Below are 21,282 nucleotides of genomic sequence, written 5' to 3'. Positions count from 1 at the left end.
ATTAATCTAAAAATATATACAATTGTAAGACATTGTAGATCACTCATTTAAACCATTAATTGACATACACAATTAACATGCCATCTAATCCAAGTAATTTTAAAGATAGGAAATATAAAATATTGAGAAACTTAATTTGGAATACAAATCTACATATAAAAAGGAAGTTGTAAGCAAGTAAATTTAATCATTGAAATCACAGTTCCAATAGTATGTACCTAAAAGAATGTTAACCAAAGAATTCAAAACAACACTTCGACAAAATCTTAGTTAACAACATGTAGAGCAAGTAATTTTAATTTATCAATTCAGGAAAAAAAAATAAAGAGATTAAGTCATATGAAGGCCTAATTAATTGTTGATATATCCAATTAAACAAAATTTCTTAAATTTAACCAACAAAACAACGTGAATTTCAAAAATAGATAGAAAAATTTTTGTACAAAAGACTTTGAATAAAAAAGCAAATAGATTTGATTTCAAGCAAAAAATAATATAAAATAACTAATTCATTACCTTAATAACAAGATGAAATATGTCTCTTCAAAAATTCTAGCTTACAATACCTTTCAAATCCTGTAAAAAGAGTGAAAAAAAAATGATAGATAGCAACACAAACTTAGGAAGGGTAAGTAGAAGATAATGTTTTGAAAATCGGATCGGATCGATCGAACCGTAAATCAGTTGTAGCTTCGGTTCGATTCATATTTTGGGTTAATTAGACTTAAAAATCGGATTGAACCGTTCAAACCGTGTGAATCGAATTGAACCGACGGTTTTTTTGTCCACTAAATTGAAAAAAATAAAAAAAGAATAGATTTTCTTTAACCCTAAAAACTATTTATTAAATGCCATATCCACTCATTTTTTTCTCATTTTTTGCCTTTTATTAAGTTTGTATCTCTATTTTCTATTTTCTTGACTTCCTCCAAACTCCAATATTTTTTTTAAGTTACAATCTTTAAATATAAAAAATGTGAATTAAAATTTAAACTCACAATATCTAATTCCCATAGACGTGAATTTTGTATAATTTTAGAATATATGTGGTTTTTTGGGTTGGATTTAAGATTTTTTTAGTAAATTCAATTAAGATTAAGATGCAATTTATTTGTTTCAATTTATAATTTAAAAAATTTATTTGTGAATATCCAAGTTCTTTGAAAAATATTAAACTTTTCATCATATAAAATCTTAAATTAGTCCAATGCATGTCTTATTTTGTGCATATATATTTAAATAAATTATTTTTTAAAAATTTATTGAACCAGAATTAAATTAATCCGATCAATTAAATCTCGACTTGAACACTCTACCGATTCAATTAACGTTCCGAGTTTCAAAACATAATTGTATAAGAACATAGAAGCGGAAGAGAAGATGAAAAGGGTCATCGGCTGTTCAATTAATTCATTTGACTTAAAAGGGGAAAAGAAAGAAATTAATAAAGAAGGCTGTATTCAAGTGAAATGGAAGTAAAAGGCAAGAACTTTAAGAGGTCGGAATTACAATTGTAACCGATATATTTTTTTTTTTCAAAAAAGGCGAAAAAATGAAAAATCGCGGGTCACGGGTCAATCCGGTTCGCGGTTCACGAGTGACCTCCTCCTAATTTTCTAAACCACAATCTCAAAAACCCCTTTGCTCTCCCTCCACTTCTCTTTGCATTTGTGCAGTCTTCCTCGCCGTTCGCCTCCCTCTCGCCACCGTCTTATGCCCAAGTCCCGGCTCTCAATCTACCACAATGGCTGGGACCGGCTTTTCCGCCTCTTCATTATTCTCTTCCTCTTCCTCTTCCTCTTCGCCCTTCTTCTCTTCCTCCGCGCCTTCCCCTCCCTTCTCCTTCTCCACAAACCCTACCGCTTCTTCCACCCCCACAACAGCCTTCTCGTCTTCACCATTCTCATTCACTAACCCTAGCTCCACTTCAACGACGACTTCGTCTCCTGCTCCCTACACCTTTCCTTTTGGCTTTGGGAATTCGACCGGAGTACCGGGTTCTGGTTTTCCTAGCTCCACTTCAGTGACGTCATCTCCTGCTCCCTCCACCTCTCCCTTAGGCTTGGGCGGGAATTCCGCTTCCTCTGCCCCTTCCACCACTCCATTTGGCTTCGGGAATTCGTCCGCGGCATCCAGTTCTGGTTTCACCTCGGGGCTTTTCGGATCAAGTTCTACTGCTTCAACTACAAGCTCTACTAATTCCCCACTTTTTGGAGTGACGCCGTCTGTATCAGCCGCGGCCTCCTCATCTCCGTTCGGAACTCCCTCCGCGTCAAGCTCGGCCCAGTCACAATCACAAACTAGCATTTTCGGGTCGGGTTCAAGCCAGGCAAGCGTATTCGGTTCTTCACCTTTGTCATCCGGCTCAAGCGCATTTGGGTCCTTCGCCACGCAACCTGGTTCAGGCCTGTTGGGAGCCGCCTCTACTAGTTCACCTGCGTTCTCTTCTACTACTTTTGGTGCTTCCACTTCGCCATTCGGGTCATCTTCATCTTCCCCCGTCGCCTCCGTTGCACCAACTGCATCCTCCTCAGCTTCCTCCGCACCGTCATTTGCATTTCCCGCGGCCACATCAGCGTCCATTTTCGCTTCATCAGCATCCGGCTTTAGCTCTGCGGCCACAGCAGCCACAGGTCTGGCTTCATCAGCGTCTGCATTCACCTTTCCAGCCACATCAGCTGTGAGTTCCACTTCACCAGCCACTGGATTTTCGTTTCCAGCCACATCAGCAAGTGGATTCTCTTTTCCTGCGGGAGTAAGCTTTCGTACTGCTTCTTCTTCTCCTGCTGCTGCGGTATCTACTCCATTCCAGTCTTCTTCAGCATCTGCATTTTCATTCCCTAAAGGCACCGGAAGCTCAGCAACGCCATCACTGACATCGTCATCAGCAGCAGCATCTGCAGCTGTCTCGTCCTCAGGGGGTTTTTCATTTGGGACTTCTGGATTTCAACCCTCTGCGTCCACATCAGCATCTATTTTTTCTACTCCGGCTTCCAAGTCTGGTTTTGGAACTGCTTCTACCACGACCTTGTTTTCAACAGTTACTACCACCACCAGCGCCTCAATGACTGCGGCAACAACTACAACTGCTGCTGTCAGTACTAGTTTAACTGGGTCTGGTCTAAGTTTCCCTGTTTTAAGCCCGGCTGCCTCTTCTGCTGCTACAACAGCATTCACTTCTGGTTCAGCTGCTGCTTCATCATCAGGAGGTTTTACTGGTTTTAGTGCTAGCACTTCTATTGGATCGGGCACAACCTCTGGATCATTTTCACTCTCAACAAAAACACCTGCAACTGGTACATCGTCACAACAGCACACAATTTCAACTGCAGCTGCAACTTCCTTTGGTATTTTTCTGATCAATTTACACCTTTATGACTTTTGTAGTAATTCTTGTATGTCTTAGGAATTATTGTCATTGCGGTGCCTGCAATTTGATACTTTTGCTTATCTGCCGCTCTGTACATGTTAGTCTTCTATGCTTTTTGTGGATTATGCCATGGAAACTTAACTTGAAAATGACATTAGTCATAATATATTTTCTGCTGAATGAGAACAGTATGAGCGACCAGTTCTCTTCTTGTTCATATTTTTAAGATAACTTCTTATATCTGGTGCTCTTGTGGTGTTGAATTTATTTGTTGAAGGGTGAGTTATGTGTGTGGTAGAGAAATACTTGTTATGGTATCAGTTTCATTAGATTCTGAAGTTGACAATTTTGGGGTAAATTGAGTTGAAGTTCCTCTTCAATTCATTTCAGGAAATCTTTCTTTTACTAGCAGTTGTTCTACTATCATTCTCAGGGTAGACTTAGGTAACGAATTGGAGGGCATATATGGTGATGAGATGCAGGTTAGATGCAATGAGAAAGAATTTTCTGGGGTTGGGTCTAATGATGGTGATATAGGAGAGGCTGGGAATGACCTTATGGTTGGCAAGCAAGACAGTGAATCCTTTGCCACTGCTGCTAGCACCATGCATCTTACCAATGGAGTGGAAGCCAATGCAGTTGCAGTTCCTTCTGTGAGTGTTTTCATGGATGTATCATTTTCTGAGCCAACTTTAACTATCATAGACGCATCAAACACAGAGTCTGCTGTGGTAGATGTGGGAAAGAAACAGCCTAGTGAGGGTGTTGGATTGATTGCAGAAGAAGCTGTGTTAGAATAGGATGCCCTTCTAACTCTATTTCCTACTGTGTTCCTATCCCTCCTTTTCCCCCACCGATCCTGTTTTAGAAGTTGTGTACTAGTGATTCATGTGTGTAAAAAAAGATTAATAATGATGTCCATTTTGTGGATTTCTTTTTCTCTGTAGATTTGTGTGTGCATGTGGAAAACTGGTGCAAGGGGCAGCACAAAATTGGTCATTTTTGGTCAATAGAATCTTTTCTTATATAACCCCAAAAAGGAGGAGTGCAAGGAATTTAATAGTGGAGGAAGAACCTTACTGACTTTTACAGCTGTTTTTTTCGTTGGTTCTCATCTCCATGTCCCATGTATTATCTTGGAAACTCAGTTATGCTTGTAATGAGGACAAAAAGTTGACTAAGCAGATAAATTATAAAGGTGTAGTTACTTTTAGATCAATAATGGAAAAATATGGTTGAAATTGAACAAATGCATTTTGCAATAGTATAGTGATTGAGTTTTTAGTGAGAAAACACACGAATCAGATTGTGAATTTGTTTATTTTTTGGCTTTTCTCATAATCATCAAATGTATGATTGGTTGAAAGTGAAGAAAATTGGTGTCATAATATTTCTCATCCGTGCAAGATGGCAAGCAAGGTCATTATTTTTGTGAGGGCATATTAAGTATCGGAACATTTTGTTAAAAGTTAGTTATAAACCTGTTTTCTGATGCTTTGAAGTGCTCAGATTTTTGTCTTGTTTCTTTTTCTTCAGTTTCTTTCTGATATTATATACAATGACTAGTCTGCTTTTGCCATTTGTTTTCCCTCTGTTCATTTTGTTAATTATGGATGTTTGTGTTTAATTCGTCGGCTTCGATGGAGTTATCACCATTTGTTAATTATGCTTTAATTGGATCTTATGCCACTCAAATCTTGTTAGGATGTTGAGAGTTGCTTGATATGGGTTGACATCAATAACTATTTCTCCTATGGGAATTTGTTGTGTTGCAAACTTGAGGATTGTTGGTAGGATGCAAAGGGTTGGAAACCTACTATTACTTTTCCACTTCTGTTGTAGTGATTGTGCTCCATGATGTTGCCTGCTTAAGCAAACTTATACTTCAGCATTTCCAGCACATTTATGTTCTCATCTTCAGCTCATATATGTTCTTGAATTCAGCATTTCCAACATTTTCTAAAATAGCCTAGAAGCCTCATTTATGTACCAATATATACTTTCAGTTTGCACTTTTTCACCCATATTTCCATCTTGTCCTTGCATGTATATTAATTTGAGAGTCAGGTCATTTTCATGCAGCTGGAATGACATTCATTAAACTTTTTGATTTGTGGTCTTCCAAATTCTTTGTTTAGGTCTGCCTGCTTCAACTTCTACAGCAGCAGCAACTACTAGTACCAGTTCTGCTCCTCAAGCATCAGCATTGGTTGTAGCTTCTAGTAGTGGGTCAGTATAAACCCAGATATGCTTCTGCTTCTTTCCCTGATATAAGAAAAATGCATAAAGTCAGTGTTGTATTTTAGAAATAGCTCGATTCACTTTTTCTCTGAGAAGTGTGACTATAAAAAAAGGCAAAGATAATGCCTCAAAGCAACAAAATATTGTAAATGAATTTGAAATTCAACTTACTTAATGTGCATGGGAACAGATACTAAGAGTTTTATACAAGAATCTTTTTGTGTATAACTCTTACAGAATTGTATCAAAATACACTACAACTGAAACAAAACATCTCTTGCATTCTTCATTATTGGACATGCCAATGCAAATACAAAGTTACTTCCATCCATATATATAGTGAAGATGACATGCACTAAATGTTCTTTTAGGCTACAAAGTTAGTGGCTAAAGAGACATTAAATCTAATTTGTACAAGACACACAAGTATCATGTAATAAAGAATATCTCATTTAAAAGTCAATTGTTTTCGATGCAAGTGACACCATCAACGTAATTACCACACATTTTGAACATGGTTTGTATTGGAATACACCTATTAAAACCTTTGTTAGGTATAGTATTGGACTAGTCCAACAAAATTGGATAATTATGTTATAAAATGGTTACAAGGCCAACAAGTTCAGCATGGTGTGAAATTTCTCAATGTCCCTGCTCTTCTATTTGCACTCTACACCATGGAAAAAGAAAAAGAAAAGGAAAAAAACAGATATAGTTAGTGGTATGAGGAGATATTATTGTCTGCTGAATTTCATTTCTGATCTTATGTATCATATATATTTGATTCCTAGCAGTTCATAATATTTGCAATGTTGGAGCCTAAGTTCTATTTTATTGTCCTGTAGTACCACTTCAACTGCAACAGCAGGTCTAGCTGCCAAACCAAAATTGCCATCTGAAATCACTGGAAAATCTGTCGAGGAGGTAATTATGTGTTCTAATTTCTTTTACAGGTTATACATTTTACCATTGTACTTTCTTTCAACGATGTAGCTCATTCTGTGCTTTATGTTATTTTTAGGTCTTATCTGCTAAAGTTTTGCTATGATGTACTTTTGGAAACACTGGGATGTCTCCCCTATTGCTTTATTTGAGGGTTGATTGCATGTAACCTTTTAAGAGGTGTTTTATGCTTCTAGTAAATATGAGGATGGGTTTCTTTCTTTTGTACATCAGGAGGAAACCATGATGTCTTTTGCCTGGACAATTGTGGATTTGCTACATCTTATTTCCTTTTTCGCCTGTCCATTTGCGGGAATGTTCCGGTTTGACAAATAATTTTATATCATTTTCTGTAGATCATCAAGGAGTGGAATACAGAGTTACAGGAACGTACGCGCAAGTTTCAGAAGCAGGCTAGTGCAATTGCTGAGTGGGATAAAAGGATCTTGCAGAATCGTGACATCCTCGTTAGGCTTGAGGTATTAATCTCTTAGGGAACATAATGGTTTTTTTCTGTCCAGGTTGATGAATAACTCTGCTCTGGTATATGACTGCAATATACTGTTATGGATTATCAGCCTGTGACATTTTTCGTGTACATTTACTTTTTATTTGTTTCTGGCATGATACGTCTGGTTTTTTCTATGTCATATAGCACTTTGGGTATTGCGTATCCCAAGATCTATCTTTAGGATCATTTTATTCATAGTTTGTATTTGTTTTCTGTTGCACGTGTCAGGATGATGCATCATCTTTCTATCTGGCTTGTATAATCATGAAATATGAGTTTATTTTAAATTGGCATTTTCTCATTGGCCTCATTAAATTCAAGTGCTTGAACCTTTTCTCAGACTGAAGTTGCAAAAGTCGTTGAGACACAAGCTAACTTAGAGCGACACTTGGAGCTGATTGAGACTCATCAAGAAGAGGTATCCAATCTCTTCCATTGTCCTAGCTAAGTCTCACATCATGGTGTATGTGCTTGATGCTTGGATAGGTAGTGCTTCTTTAAGGTTCATGCATTTTTATGACACTTCCAGTCTGGTTACTTGTTGGTATGATGTGAGTTAATAACTATGGGCTGTGTAATAGCTTTTACAAACAACTTTCTGACAAGCTCTCAATGCACACAATGTACATATCTTCCTAAACACACTGAAATTATAGGAAACCCACCTCATAATTTCCCTTTAAACTCTTTTCCTTTTTGGTGACTTTAAACATCCAATGGTTAGTTTTTGATTTGGCTGCCTTCTATAAGAGGTTTGTGGCTTATAACACAGACCACATAAACTTGCTTTCTGGTTGTTGGATGTAATTCTTAAGGAGTTACACATTCTGCGCAACTTTGTGGTTATTATTATTGATTTTATATAATTTAGAAAAAGGAGGAGGTCTGTTGCAATGAATGTAATCGAATATCAATGACAATAGTGCTTAATGTTGTTAGTCACGAACCTGCTTTCTTCTTCAAAGACGAAAATTGTGGTCTCCTAAAAAATATAATTTCATGATTAGCTATACAAGTATTTTTTGTGTCTGTTATATTATTCGCTTAATTATGTCATTTTAAGGTTGACAAATCGTTGCTAAGTATGGAAGAAGAAGCTGAGCGGATATACAAAGATGAGCGTGCATTGCTTCTTGATGATGAAGCTGCATCTACAAGAGATGCAATGTAAGTAACGGTTGATCTTTGTTTTTATGCTATATAATTTTTTTTTCATTTACAAATATGGTTGCGTACTACCTTATGTCACCTACCATTGAAATGTCATGTTAGTGTACGTTGGAGGGGTTGCATGAATTTTTTGAATGAATTTGGCGGCGATTTCTACTTTGCATCTTAATGTGGTTTTTGTACTGAGTTAATTGCAGGACCAAAGTTGCCCTCATCTGTTCATTAGTGCGGAAAAGCAAATGTTTGGTTTAATCTATCCTAGTGATAACTCGTGGACAATTGCCAAATGACTAGAACTATCACTGACATGTATTTCTTACTATAGATGGTCGGATTAACTGAGTATTGGTAGGATACTAAGTGAAAATTCTGTTGATCACCAAGCATGGTTCCCTTTGGAGCAAACAGATTTTAGGTAAAGGGCTTGTTCTCAAATGATTCTGTAACCTGATTTTAGCTTTTGATTTTAAGAAGTCTACTTTTTTTCTGTTCTTAACTGCTTTTCAAATCCTGCTTTTGGCCTTTTTCAAGGCAAAAAAAAATAAAAAATTCAGAAGCATAGAATTAGGTGCTTTTGGATTTTGATTCTGATTTTAAAAATGAGAATCAGTTGATAACAAGCACAATATATATAAACCTCCCATTAGGTTTGTTGTTGATAGATAGACCTCTGGGGTTCTCAAAATTACATTGTATCATGGTTAAACCTCTCCCACGGTCACTTAAACAAGTTAAGATTTGATGCTGCAATTGAATAATCCTGATTTATTTCATAAGTACCGTTACAAACCTATGAAGAAGGCAGGTTATTCTGAGTACTCTTTTTGTCAAAACACATTTTAGACAATAAAATCAATTACAGGAGAGGTCAGTGCAATTTGAGAAATTGCACCGGTGGTTTTATAATTAGTAAAAATGCAGGAAGTTATTTTTGCTTCTCATGGCCTCCTAGAATCTAAACCCTGGGCTTCCAAAGCTTTGCTTTTCTTTCCAAGTTAACCTAGAATTACGGCATCACATCTGCCCTCCTTGTATTAGGAAAGCAATTTTTCAAAGATTGAGATGAACTGAAGTCCTATCTTATCTTTCCTGGTTTGACACTAGTATATCCTGTAGAAAGTTCACAGCAGAATATCGAAACAGCTTTCTGCTGGCTGGTGCATGAGAGCTTTGATCAAACAGTTTGAGCTCGTCTCAAGTTATCTCCTAAACAGATTAACAAAGTGATGTTTTTATATTCCATGAGCCTATCAGATAACCATACAAATGAAGGAGCTAAACTATAATACAAGTTCTCATCACTTGGTCTTTGATAGGTATTTTTCTTGGTATTATCAGGTACGGGCAAGCAGAGTTTATAGAGAGGGAATTGGAACAGATGACGGAACAGATCAAAGGAATTATTACTACTCTCAATAGAAGCCAGGTGATTGACCGCCTTTGGTTTCCCAAATTGTAGTTAAGCATTGCAAACTTCATGAACTTATCTTCTGTGCTTAATTTAGGGTGGGGAACTGGAGGTGACTGATGGAATGTCTCCATTGGATGTCGTCGTTCGTATTTTAAACAATCAACTTAGTTCCTTGATGTGGATTGATGAAAAGGTCAGTACATTCCTTGCAACTTGGTTCGCTATTTTTCATGGATGTAGGGTTAGTATTGTGCACTTATGACTTTCAAACTCATTCTGTAACAGTGGCATGAATGAAGTAAATTATAATGAAATTTAAGTGGTTTGATCTTTCCGATTAAGTTAGTTGAAATGTTCTTCATGAAAGTACCTGAAGATTGCTTAGCCATCTTTAAATTTCCTGTAGATCTTCTTCCTCTTGAACCATTGTATTTCTGTTATGATCTGAGTGGATTGGAGGGAGAAAAAAGAGAACAGAAACAGGAGAGAGAGTAGAGAGAGGGAAAGAGGGGGAATTTTATTGAGAGAAGAATGACTGTACAAATTGAATATTATCAGGTAATTATTTCGTTATAGAGAGCTATTACGTATACAAGATATCTGCTCAAAATAGCTGATCATCTACTAGCTAACTGCCATAACTGAATTAGCTAACTGCTAATACTAGAGGCCCCCACCTAACAATTACACTAATCTAACTAACGTCTCTCTTGCTGGTACTGAGATTCTGTAATGCTCCAGTCATAACAAATTCGTTGAGACTAAAATAGACTATAAGTTGCATCTCAATTTTTTTTTCTAGGTCCCTTCTTTTCTTCTTCCTCTTTTCCCCTGATGAGATTGCTTTTACCTGCTGCAAATGAAATGGCAACTAAAAATGTTTTGTCCTAACTCATTGTTCTCCATCTGCATCTCTCTAACAGCTTTCCTTTGTCTTTCGTTGGATGAGCTCACTAAATACCCATTAATATTATCTTTTCAATATCTGGAGCAATATTCCTTTGTGGTATCTGGTTCTCCAGTTTTCCATGACTGCAAGTCACTCCTGTTAATTCACGTATTGATGGTTATTGTGTTTGTGGAGATCATTGTACATACCTGTTTTGCAGAAACTTCTTCTTCCCACCTGAAGTTGAGTAGGGTTATTGTATAACATTATACTCCTTGCCAAGGATGGACAGATAGACTGACCATTTCTTGCTAATATGCTGGCTCTTTGCTCTTCCTTAGGCTGAAGAATTCTCTTCGCGCATTCAGAAGATTGCTAGCCAAGGTCCTGCAGTGGATCGGCAAATGATGGGCCCTAAGCTTTGGTTGACTTAGTGAGAGAAGCTCGTCACAGTTCTCAGATATGTGCGATATATAACCTGGAGGAATAAGTGGACTGCACACTAGTGCTGTTCTCTAAACTACGAGACCTTGTGATTAGTTTATTTAGTACCTCTTTTGAAGTTCAGTCTTGTCTTTGATAGGAACAATTAACTTCTTAAGGCGTACCAAGATTCGGGAGATGTATAGTTTCTGTGCTCTTGTAGCATAAATTGGCTTGGAATATGTATTCTGCGGTGATATCATTGACGAACATTTTTTAGTGAATTCATGTTCTTAAAGCACGGGCATCTTCTTCCTTGTTTCTAAACCATGTTCCATTTTTAATCACGGAAGTAGGAATATATGCTATGATCTGATTTTATCAGATTAAAGTCTTGATGGCATCTCAAGTTGTTCATTAGAAGGGCTTTCTAAAATTCTCCAGCATGAAGAACTTTTTCGATGTTTTATGACGAAGTCATTTGTGGCCCTCAAAGTTGGAGCTGTAGAGGATATCTGACAGTTTAGGGAAACGAGAGGTTATTAATAAGTACAACTTTTATACTCCACTAAAGATGGAGAATAAAACAAAAAAAATGCAGCAAACGGTTTAATCACAAAGATGTGGCTGCTTCGTTTGCTAATCCAACAATTACCACCATGTACTGAAAAGCGATCCTACTAGAAGTCGATTTGCAAGCGTAATTAGTCCAGCAAATTCTTGTACTGGTAATGTTCCTTACCTGGCATCTCCACAGAAGCAGCAGCGTTGTGGTTGAATTGTGAACGGAGCAAAAGTTGTTCTTTGTTTACAAGTGAGCATGATTGATAGGCTGCTATTCTATTCCAGAGGATGGATATTAGACTTTGCTTACACTCAAAAGGACAAGCCTTTCCTTTCCTTTCTTTCTTTCATTTTTTCTTTCCCACCATCATTTTTCTGAAATAAATACATCAGTGTCTTTCTTAGCTCTGCTTGAAGGGCGGCTAGCAGCTATGGAAGCTTTGAGTTCCCGAGATTATTTTGTTGCATGTGTATGTTGAGACAAAGCATACAAACACGATAATGATATCCAGATAATCTACAACAAAGAAATGACAAAAGACATCAGATGAGATGCTAAAATGACTAAAGACTAAAGACCAACTTGTGTAGCCGCCGTTTATGCATTTGTCCGAAGACGAAGGCCTTCATCAGGCGCCAATGTTTCGGGTGACAACCACAATCAAAAGAATAACAACCGAAAGAAGCAACGAAGATCTAATCTTTTCTTCGACAAGATCAGTGAGTTCTGAGGTTGGTTTTTCCTTGTCACCGGGTATAAATAATTCAGCCATCATCAATCCAATTTTCTCAACCACATCCATAATCTTTGATATGGTAAATTCCAAAATCCACTTAAAGATGAGGCTCGCTATGTCTGCTTGTTCACTAGATGCCTGCGTCCTTTGTTCTACACATGCATGGAATGGATAAACATCGTCGAAAATAATCAAGGCACATAATATAATGGATATGTATGCTGCAAAAATACTGCCACAGCATATATGCCATTAAATTAAGCTACAAACTTCAAACCACAAAAGAGCAGAACGAGAAAACAAATGGTCTGTTTTTTGTTTGCTAGGCTGTGATCTTCATATTGTTTGACATGGTAACTGCTGGAAAGAAGAGTCAGTTGAAGCATTCAAGTTTCTTCATTGTAAAGCCACAAGTGCATGCAAACTTCAGCTAAACATGTCTCTGGTCTTTGTCAGGCAATACAAGAAGTTCAAACAAGGTTTAGAAAGCTTTTGTTTTAAGCAATGAACAGATGTGAATAATAAAACTTCACCCTTGAATTCTTCAAATTATCTAAAAGATTCCTAGTAGGATGAATTGTTGCTGAGGTAAATGACTCTGTATGATTAATCATACAGAGGAGGCAGGGGAATAAACGTGTATATATTTTGAAATTTTTGTCAAATAAATTTGTTGCATATGACCTGCAGAGATTGAGCCCCCGAGATCCTGAACTGCCCTGTTGTTCAAGATGGCGTCCCAAACAGCTTTGTCGCAGGAGATCGAGGCCACCAGGTTCTGCAATTTAAGTACGCACCTTTTAGAGACAGAACTGAAAGAAAAATTCATGTGGAAATGAAGTTAAAAAACTTTCAAACTATAAGCTGATGTCTTTTAACAATAAATGCCATCCTGAGAAGAAGAGCAACAAGAAGGGCAGAAATGACTAAGTCATCAGCAGAATGAGATTTTAGAGAATTACACAGACGACAACTACATGTGCATTGCTTCACCTGAACTGATGGCTCTCTTTGAAGCATACCAAAAGCATCTTGGATTCTTCTATATCCAGGAGATTGCAACATCCTTGAGTCGCTAGGATAAACTATTGGTTGAAGCCAGTGGAAGTTAGATTTAGCTTCTTCACCATGCAGAAACCTGAGCTAAACAAAAGCGGAATTGAACCAGAGATCAATTAGAAGTCATTAGATGCTTCTAAAGACTAACCATACGATCCAATTTATCTGGAGGTGAAACTCCTTGACCGATAGATACAAACAAGTATTGCTTATGCTTTTTGGTTTTAACATGCATAAACCATCAAATGCTGCAGAAAAAGGTAGTCCAATCAATTCTACCAGATTGCAGCAATGTATGATGCCAGGGCTGATAGAGAGTATCTATTATACATTGACCCTGGTTTATCAAAGAATCATTATAATTTCATTTTTGTTTAATTTCAAGTTCTAATCATGTGATCAACAATAAACAAGAATTCTATTCTCTGTACTTTTAACGCGAAACAGGTGTTGTATACCTCTGTAGGTCAGTCATGGCCCTTTCTACTTCCAATCTTGATGGTGCCGGCCCAAAAACACAGCCAGAACAACACTTTCCTGCTGCTGCTGCTGCAGCACCATATTCTGTTCCACTTGTACCATCCACTGGAGAACCCACGTTTTCATGGTGCATACAGCTTATCCCTGTTGATGGATTATTATTGAAGGGTTCTTGACTGGAAATGGCAGAGACTGAATTAAGTGACTCAATATTGGTGGTTGTAACGGCTGTTGATGGCTTTGCTACGGTGGATGAACAATAAACAGCGGCTCCACCTTGTCCAGACACCGTGGGGGACATGGCTCCTCCTCCCATGTTTCCTTCTCCTCCCTCGATAATTTTGGCGAGATGGATACTCACTCTTGCACGATATATGGACCTGTATATTATTGGATAAAAAACCTAATCTATGTTCGATACCTATACCTATACTGGAGGAGAGGAGTAGGCCTACCCAATATTTTAATTTAGCTAGAATAGGAAATGTTTTAGTTTCATAAACGATGTTTTCATTTTTTTTTTTTTGGAGAATTTGAATTGTTAGAAAAACTTTTAAAAGCATTAGTATGTGGTATTTTTAATTTCAAGTATCTTAGTTCCAGAAATTTTTATACTCAGAAATTGTTTTTGAAAAAAAAAAAGAATAAATCGATGGAGAAAAGTATTCCAGTAGATTTCATTTGTAATTCCTTCCTAGTTATCATAAAAAAGGAGAAAGAATTGTGCTCATATTGTAGAAAATAACGTTAAATTGAAAATAAACTTAAGAAAAGCAATGATTAATAAATTTATATTCTAAATGATAAAGTCTCCATCGTATTTTTTGATATGTTTATTTCTATTTCTTTTAGTTAAATGATGACAAAAATCATTTGTATGGTTTAAAAAAAACATAAAATAATAGAGATGAATTTTGTGACAAATACCAAGTTGTAACTTTTTGCTTTTATGTTTTTTCGAGATAGACACCTCACCTGCCAATGAGCCATCCCACATGGCGGGTTAGGATACACGTCTTCAGGTTTTGACCCTAAATCTTATATATTATGCCACTAGTAGCTAGCAGTTCGGTCAACGGTTCGACTCGAATTCAGTCAAAACCAATCTTAACTTGTTCAAGTCGGGCATGAGTCTTAGAGAAGAAGACCTGAGTGCTCGACGAGCTAGTTGGAGTAATTACGCTTTTTTTTACTAAAAATAATATATATGTGAAATTACACTTATAGGTACGGAAGTTGTGCAATTTATCACTACAAAATCGATTTAGAGCTACTCAAATGGCTTGCAAGGATCCTCAAACTCATTTGAGTCGAGCTCAAACTCATATACTACTTGCTAATAATCTTTATTTGATCGAGCTTGAATTGGACTAAATTCGAATGCAACCTTAGTCACAAGTACCCTCAAGCCTTCCCACCATGTAACAACTTAATGAGAATATAAGAGATTTTAAACATAGAAGATTCTACTACCTATAGGTACTTGTTCAAAAACTTATTAAATAAATTATTTGTTGGTTGAATAAAATATTTGAGACAATAAGACTAATTTGTATTCAAAAACTGATATTTATATTATATATAAGTATGATTGAGAACGTTAAATACTAAATTATGTACATTATTGTTAAAATAGCCTTTGTGAAAGTCGATATTTGCAATGTTTGAACGGTCATAAGTTGTATTTGGTACATACCTAGAAACTTTTTTGGGATCCATTTACATTTATGGCTTTTATTTAAGGACAAATTGATTTGTTCAAGGAACTTTGAGGATCAAACCGACTTGATTGTGATAGATGAAGGACTAGATGAACAAATTAAGATTTTTTAGGTATCCTGTTTTCCCGTCGCTTTATTTTTGGTGACCTTTGACGAGTTCTGAATGAACCCTGTTTCCAGGAACAACCTCCGATAACTCCCCTCCGGCTCTCGCCACCACTTGGCCTTTTCAAGAATCTCTGCCCGAAACAGCTTCGTGCATGAAAATTGTGTATTTGACATTCGAGTTAAGCTTCTCTTGTGGTAACAGGATGAGCAGCGAGTGTAGTTATTAGCATTATTAAAGGTAATGGGTTCGGAATTTGAATTAGTTGAGGAGAGATTGAAGACTTTTTTGGGTCAGCTGCAGACAGAATTTGCAATTCTCGATAGAATTGTCTACAAAAATAAGAATCAGCATCGAAGGTGCTCTTATTTTCAGTACCTGCTTAAGGTTGGTATTTTTTTTTTCGGCTAAAGTTTCAGTTTTTACTTGCCCAGTGTAAAGCACTAACCTGTATGCCTTCAAGCATTTGCTTATTGGGTTTGTTGGTTTAAAATTAATTGTGATTTTGTGACAGGTTAGAAGGGATTTGAGGCTTCTGCAATCAGCAAAGTTGGAGGAAATCTTGAATTCCTGCTTTCTGGTAATCCATGGCAAAAGGCCTAAACAAAAACTGCAGCTTTTGGAAAGGTATAAACATAAAGAAGGGCACATTTTCCAACATTGTTGTTTACCATATGCGTTGATTAGTGATTCATGCATTTTTTTTTCTGGAGGAAATAGCAAGATTTCATTGAGGTTTCATCAGTATATCGCAAAGCCATAAATTCTTAACGTTTTCTTAGTAATTTGATGTGGAGGCTTCGAAAAGTTAAATTGGAAGTTGAAAGTTAATATCCAAGGAAAATTGATTAAGTGACCAGTCTGTGAATGTAATGTACAATCAGTAGTGATTAGACTGTTACTTTCCGTCAAATTGCACATACCAAAACTTTTGGCCTTTCATTTGTTCAATTTGTAATCCTGTTTGCATGCCTGTTTTACATTGGGTTTCAGTTTGAAGCGGAGAAGGTGTGATGGTGGCAAATATAACTTTTTGGAAAGGCTTCTTGGAGTTGCACGTTTACTATCAAAGGTAGTACATTTGTTTGTGATTTGTTGCTCACAGCTGTTTCTTTAAATTGTTATTCTACCTTCAGTTTTCTACGTGCCTCAGTTGAGCGTATGTTGTGAGGCATGCCATAAACTATGATCTTACATCTGTGCTTTTAAAAAATTTCCCATTGTTTTGATGTCCAAATTAGTCTAAGCCATTGTCCATCAAAATCTTTGGACCTTAGAGGATTAAAATTGGTTGATTTCAGTCTCTTCCATTGTTCTTGTGTTATCTTCCTGTAGCAGCAAACCATTAACAGATCACTGTTGCCTTCTTTCTTTACCATCCTCTTGCATCTACTTCTTTGGTATCATTGTCCACAAGAGAAATAGAATTAGCTGGAATCTTCGTTCTTTCCCAAGGAAGCGTATCTGCTCCTCCACCTTACACCACAACCAGTGGGAGAACTAGAGTGAAGATGTGGTTATTTTCAATTTCTTATGGGGCTTTTAAGCGATTAGTTTCCTTTTGGTCTATTTACATCCAACAAGTACTAATTTTCCCACTAGTTGAAAACATAATTAGAAGGGATCAGTATGCTCTGATTCATGAAACTATCTTCTCAATTGTGCTCTATCTCTGTTGCAGATGGTTGAGCCAATGTTGAAGGCAGCTGTGTATCCTTTGGTTGAATTTTTGTTTTTGTATGCAGTAGCTTTGACTAAAGATTCACTTCTGGAAATTAATGGGTTCATTTATCCTAGATTCCCTACTCATTTCACACCCTTTATTTTCTTTTCAATTGGTTCATGTTAATCTTTTGAAATTGAAAGTCTTGAAGAGCTTCTGCTTGTACCAGTTTCAAAGTGACATTTCAAGTGTGTGAACTAATAATGTGGAGTAACATTTTGAGCTATTTACGTGGTTTCCTGTTAGCTTTCTTTAATCAAGCTAATTTTGTCTTTGTATTTTATGTCCTAAACTAGTTCTATGACTTAAGACCTCCTGTCATATATAAGAAGCATCCTATTGTAATCAGAGATGGGATATGAATACAATTATAACTGCTCTAATTTACTCTTCTTTGTAGTTTCAGATTAAGATTTGATCCATTAGTTTTTTGCTTTCTTTGTCTTAGCATTCATGGTTCAGTTAATCATGTAGGAAATTCCTCTTCACAGTTGGTATTGTTGTGTAGGATTTTTTAGTGCAGCCTTGCGTGGTCCTTGCGGATAGTTGTCATCTGTTTTTTCCATAACAACCAACAGAGATATATCTAAACTGCTTGCTCAATCATTCTTCATGGGATTTTCACTGACCATTTTGTCACTGCTTGCACGCCTTCGAGTCTTGATTCAACAAGTAAGTGCTGTTTGCTTCTTCAATGAGCTTAGTGATGAAAATCCATGTAATCATATCGGTGATAGAGATTTGATTTCATAATTAATAGAGTTCACAATTTAATTTGTCTAAGTTGGTTTACTGTTCCTTTCAAACAGATACTCCTTGATGTTGTTTGTGTATACGGCTCCGTTTCTTCACTATCTCGAAAGGAGCAGGCTATTAAAATTACTGAAGAAGGTTTCGAGGTTATTTTCACTGAGTTTGTAGTCTAATGAATTCTTTTGCATTAGTTTATATTAGTTACTGTTTTATGGACCTCAGCTTAAAGAGATGATTTCCTTTGCCAATTCATTTGAAACATTCTCTTTTCTTATTTGGGCACTGTGCAGGTATTTAGGGAATATTATCCTATAAAGGAGCAATTTATCTCCTTAGAATGCATTTGGCAGACAGATAAGTATATATTAGTTGAAAAAATGAATGAAAGTGAATCCAAAACGCAAGGAAAGGATGGCAGGGAAGATGTTTCCCAAGGGGCATCTCCAGTGCAGTATCAGAGCATTGAGGTTTTGCTTGGAGGTAATTAAAGATTAGGCCTAAGGGGAAATTACTGCAGCTCTCTCTCTTCGTTTCTGTAACCAACCTTTAAGAAATTTGAAGCAACCCTCCACAATATTGCTTTTATAGGGTAGAGTACCTTTACCTCTACTTCATGCTAATCTTGTTACTAAAGGTATCACCTTTAAAGAACTTAACAGTATGCTTCTGGTTCTCCTCTAGATTACGAAACCGGCAAGGCATATCCTGAAGCTGCTGTAGAAGGTCCTGATGGCATGACCAAGGACAATGGTTCATTAGCTGATCCTGTTTCACAAAGTAATGAAGAGAAGCATCTAAGAGATGGTTCTTCTAGTGCAGGACCAACTGCAAACAGTAATATGGCTCTAGAAGGTGGCCTGCTCACAACTTCAAGCTCATCTCCACATTCGAATCCTTTAAAACGCAAGGCTGGGAAGGAAAAAGTTGCCTTCATGTCCGTGCGAGCTCCTTCACCATCAACATCAAACAAACTTGATTCTGGTTTCAAACTGACGGACAAAGTTGATGAACAGAAAGAAGATCCTTTCTTCAGTCAGCTTACTGGTGGAAATAAGAACACGAGTGTATTTTAGGAGTAATGTTGTCCTGTTACTGTATCTCTATGGCCAATTTTGTAGTCTACATATTTCGTAGCATAAAGCTGGTATCATGTTATGGAAGAAACTTTTGAACGAAATCTTATTCAGTGTCTTATCAATTTTATTTGTTGCCGACTAAGTGCCCGTGCTGGATAGTTTTTGGATACATGAGAATCTATTTTGTGTGTAACAAATTCTGAATCCTCGTACTTTATTTTTCTTTCTTGTATTTTAGTCCGTCCGGAATTTCTAATGCTTTGTTTCCTGCCATCTAACTTTACATCATCAATTCACAAGTTATTTTCACACCTAGTATTAAACTTCAAACGTATAGGAACCTGGAAGATGAAAAGTTGACAGAGATTATGAGCTTTCTCTTTAATGGGATTGATGGTCGCTCTCAGCAGTGTATTTAGCTGATCGACTCTCTGATGCTGCATAAATTCGCAGGATTGAACTTCTTGACTGGTATTTGATTAGATAGTTTATCTTGTACTAAAGGTTGCAGGTTTGGATATCTGAGAGCAAATGGCTGACATTTTACCAACTCTTATGGTTGAATTTTCATAATATGTAGGAGGATGACAAGGGGGTAGAAGTTCAGTTACATATGATCGGGAAATTCTATGGTCCTCGTAGGAACCGTTCCTTCAATTTGTATTGCTACGTGATAATAGATTTTTTTTTTTTGTATTTTAAATGTTTGAAATTGTTAAAATTTAATGGTCAAAAAAATATTCATTTCATCATTTAATGATGAATTTAACTCGAGGATATTAAACCCAAAGGGATTGTAGAATATAATATATGTTAATAAAATATCTTTCTGAAAAAAAGAAGAAGAAGAACATTTACCAATTGAGATCTCTGTTTAAGCTCTTCCTTCGGCATTTGTTCAACCGCATATTCTCTTCGATCAACAAGGAATCTGAACCTATCGCAATACAACTCAATAGAATAGAATGACGGTGATATATAAGAAAAAAACACCAAGAAAAATTTAGTATTACCCAAGGTAATGTTTGTTTGCAGGGAATAGTATGAACAATTGAAGGAAACTCAGACATTTTTTCCTTTATATATATTTTGTTAGAGGAATGTTGATTTTTTTTTTTTGCATTTTTCTGCACTTTCCTCCATTTTTTGGCTTGTGAAAAATTTATCGGATTTTGTAGAAAAATAATTGATTACTCACAAAATTTGAATAACTGCTATTAATTGTCACTAGTTACTCATGTTCTCTCTTTATATTTTTCTCGATAACAGATTACGTATAAAGAAAAATAAAGGGAAGTAAATATTAATTTGCGATATACTAGAAAGCCAAGTTATTGAGAATCTGTAACGCATTCAATTTGGGACACGACTCACTAGAACATGAATACTGCAAAAAAAAAAAAGAACACTCTTGTTAACTTTGCTGAGCTTGGGTTTTATCCCAATAACAGTTGATGGAATAAAATTCAAGTCCAACAAACTTATGATTATTATTGTTGCCTTTTCTTACAAAAAAAAAAAAAAGAATATTGCAAGGATTGATTTTGCTATAAAAATAAAACAAAAAAAAAGAATATCGAAGACATTTGACTCAATCTTTTATCTTTGTTATTTTTAGACATGAACAATCCAGGGCCCCAATATGACCACATGAGTATCCACTATCCAGTTCAGGTAACAAAAAATCTGTATTAGTGGGCATTGGCCTGCTCTAATCTATCGGCAGAAGCGTGCTATTTTTAGATGTCACGGCCCAGCAATGAGGAGGCTAACACGCTACCCACCATTGCAGCTTAGGACTTAAAGACGTAAAAGTAAAACAGAGGCTCAGATTAACCAACCTATATAGCAATTCAAGAGTATAAACTGTCTGGTTCACTTATCAAAGGACTAGCATCAAATGACAAACTAAAGTTAAGTTGCTTAGAACTAGGGCCGTAAATGAGCCGAGTCGAGTCGAGTTTTGGCCTAATCGAGTCGAGTCTTGACTTAGTTTTATTAAACTCGAACTCGAGTTCGAACTCGACGAGTTGACAATTTAAAACTCGAGCTCGAAAAAATTAAAAATAATTATTTTAAAAAAAAATAAAATAAATATTTTTCTTA

The 21,282-nt window shown here is 36.4% G+C and overlaps 3 protein-coding genes across 4 annotated transcripts; 2 read left to right on the top strand and 1 right to left on the bottom strand.

The window, feature by feature from the left end:
* Positions 1-1,661: 1,661 nt before the first annotated feature.
* LOC113761784 (nuclear pore complex protein NUP62) lies at positions 1,662-11,255 on the top strand. Its single transcript, XM_027304915.1, has 9 exons — positions 1,662-3,347; positions 5,509-5,599; positions 6,457-6,535; positions 6,910-7,032; positions 7,405-7,482; positions 8,128-8,231; positions 9,573-9,660; positions 9,740-9,838; positions 10,876-11,255. The coding sequence occupies exons 1-9, from the start codon at positions 1,745-1,747 to the stop codon at positions 10,966-10,968; spliced, it is 2,358 nt and encodes a 785-aa protein (XP_027160716.1). The 5' UTR covers positions 1,662-1,744; the 3' UTR covers positions 10,969-11,255.
* Positions 11,256-11,407: 152 nt separating this feature from the next.
* On the bottom strand, positions 11,408-14,180 carry LOC113764176. 2 transcript variants are annotated; one of them, XM_027308258.1, is made up of 4 exons: positions 13,776-14,180; positions 13,252-13,396; positions 12,943-13,036; positions 11,408-12,038 (listed from the first exon to the last, which is right to left on the bottom strand). In XM_027308258.1, exons 1-4 carry the CDS (start codon positions 14,111-14,113, stop codon positions 11,944-11,946), a joined length of 672 nt encoding a protein of 223 aa, XP_027164059.1. In that variant the 5' UTR covers positions 14,114-14,180; the 3' UTR covers positions 11,408-11,943. The 2 variants fall into 2 exon arrangements, with proteins under 2 accessions (XP_027164059.1, XP_027164058.1); XM_027308257.1 differs by having other exon boundaries at positions 11,412-12,410.
* Positions 14,181-15,429: 1,249 nt separating this feature from the next.
* Positions 15,430-19,432, top strand: LOC113763930. The gene is made up of 8 exons (XM_027307926.1): positions 15,430-16,011; positions 16,139-16,251; positions 16,618-16,696; positions 17,306-17,334; positions 17,926-18,019; positions 18,157-18,246; positions 18,391-18,580; positions 18,782-19,432. The coding sequence occupies exons 1-8, from the start codon at positions 15,868-15,870 to the stop codon at positions 19,171-19,173; spliced, it is 1,131 nt and encodes a 376-aa protein (XP_027163727.1). The 5' UTR covers positions 15,430-15,867; the 3' UTR covers positions 19,174-19,432.
* Positions 19,433-21,282: the final 1,850 nt, after the last annotated feature.

This window comes from Coffea eugenioides, chromosome 2 (assembly GCF_003713205.1).
Source record: "Coffea eugenioides isolate CCC68of chromosome 2, Ceug_1.0, whole genome shotgun sequence".
NCBI lineage: Eukaryota > Viridiplantae > Streptophyta > Magnoliopsida > Gentianales > Rubiaceae > Coffea > Coffea eugenioides.
The sequence above is the reverse complement of the archived record's forward strand: the minus strand, read 5'-3'. Positions and strand labels throughout refer to the sequence as shown.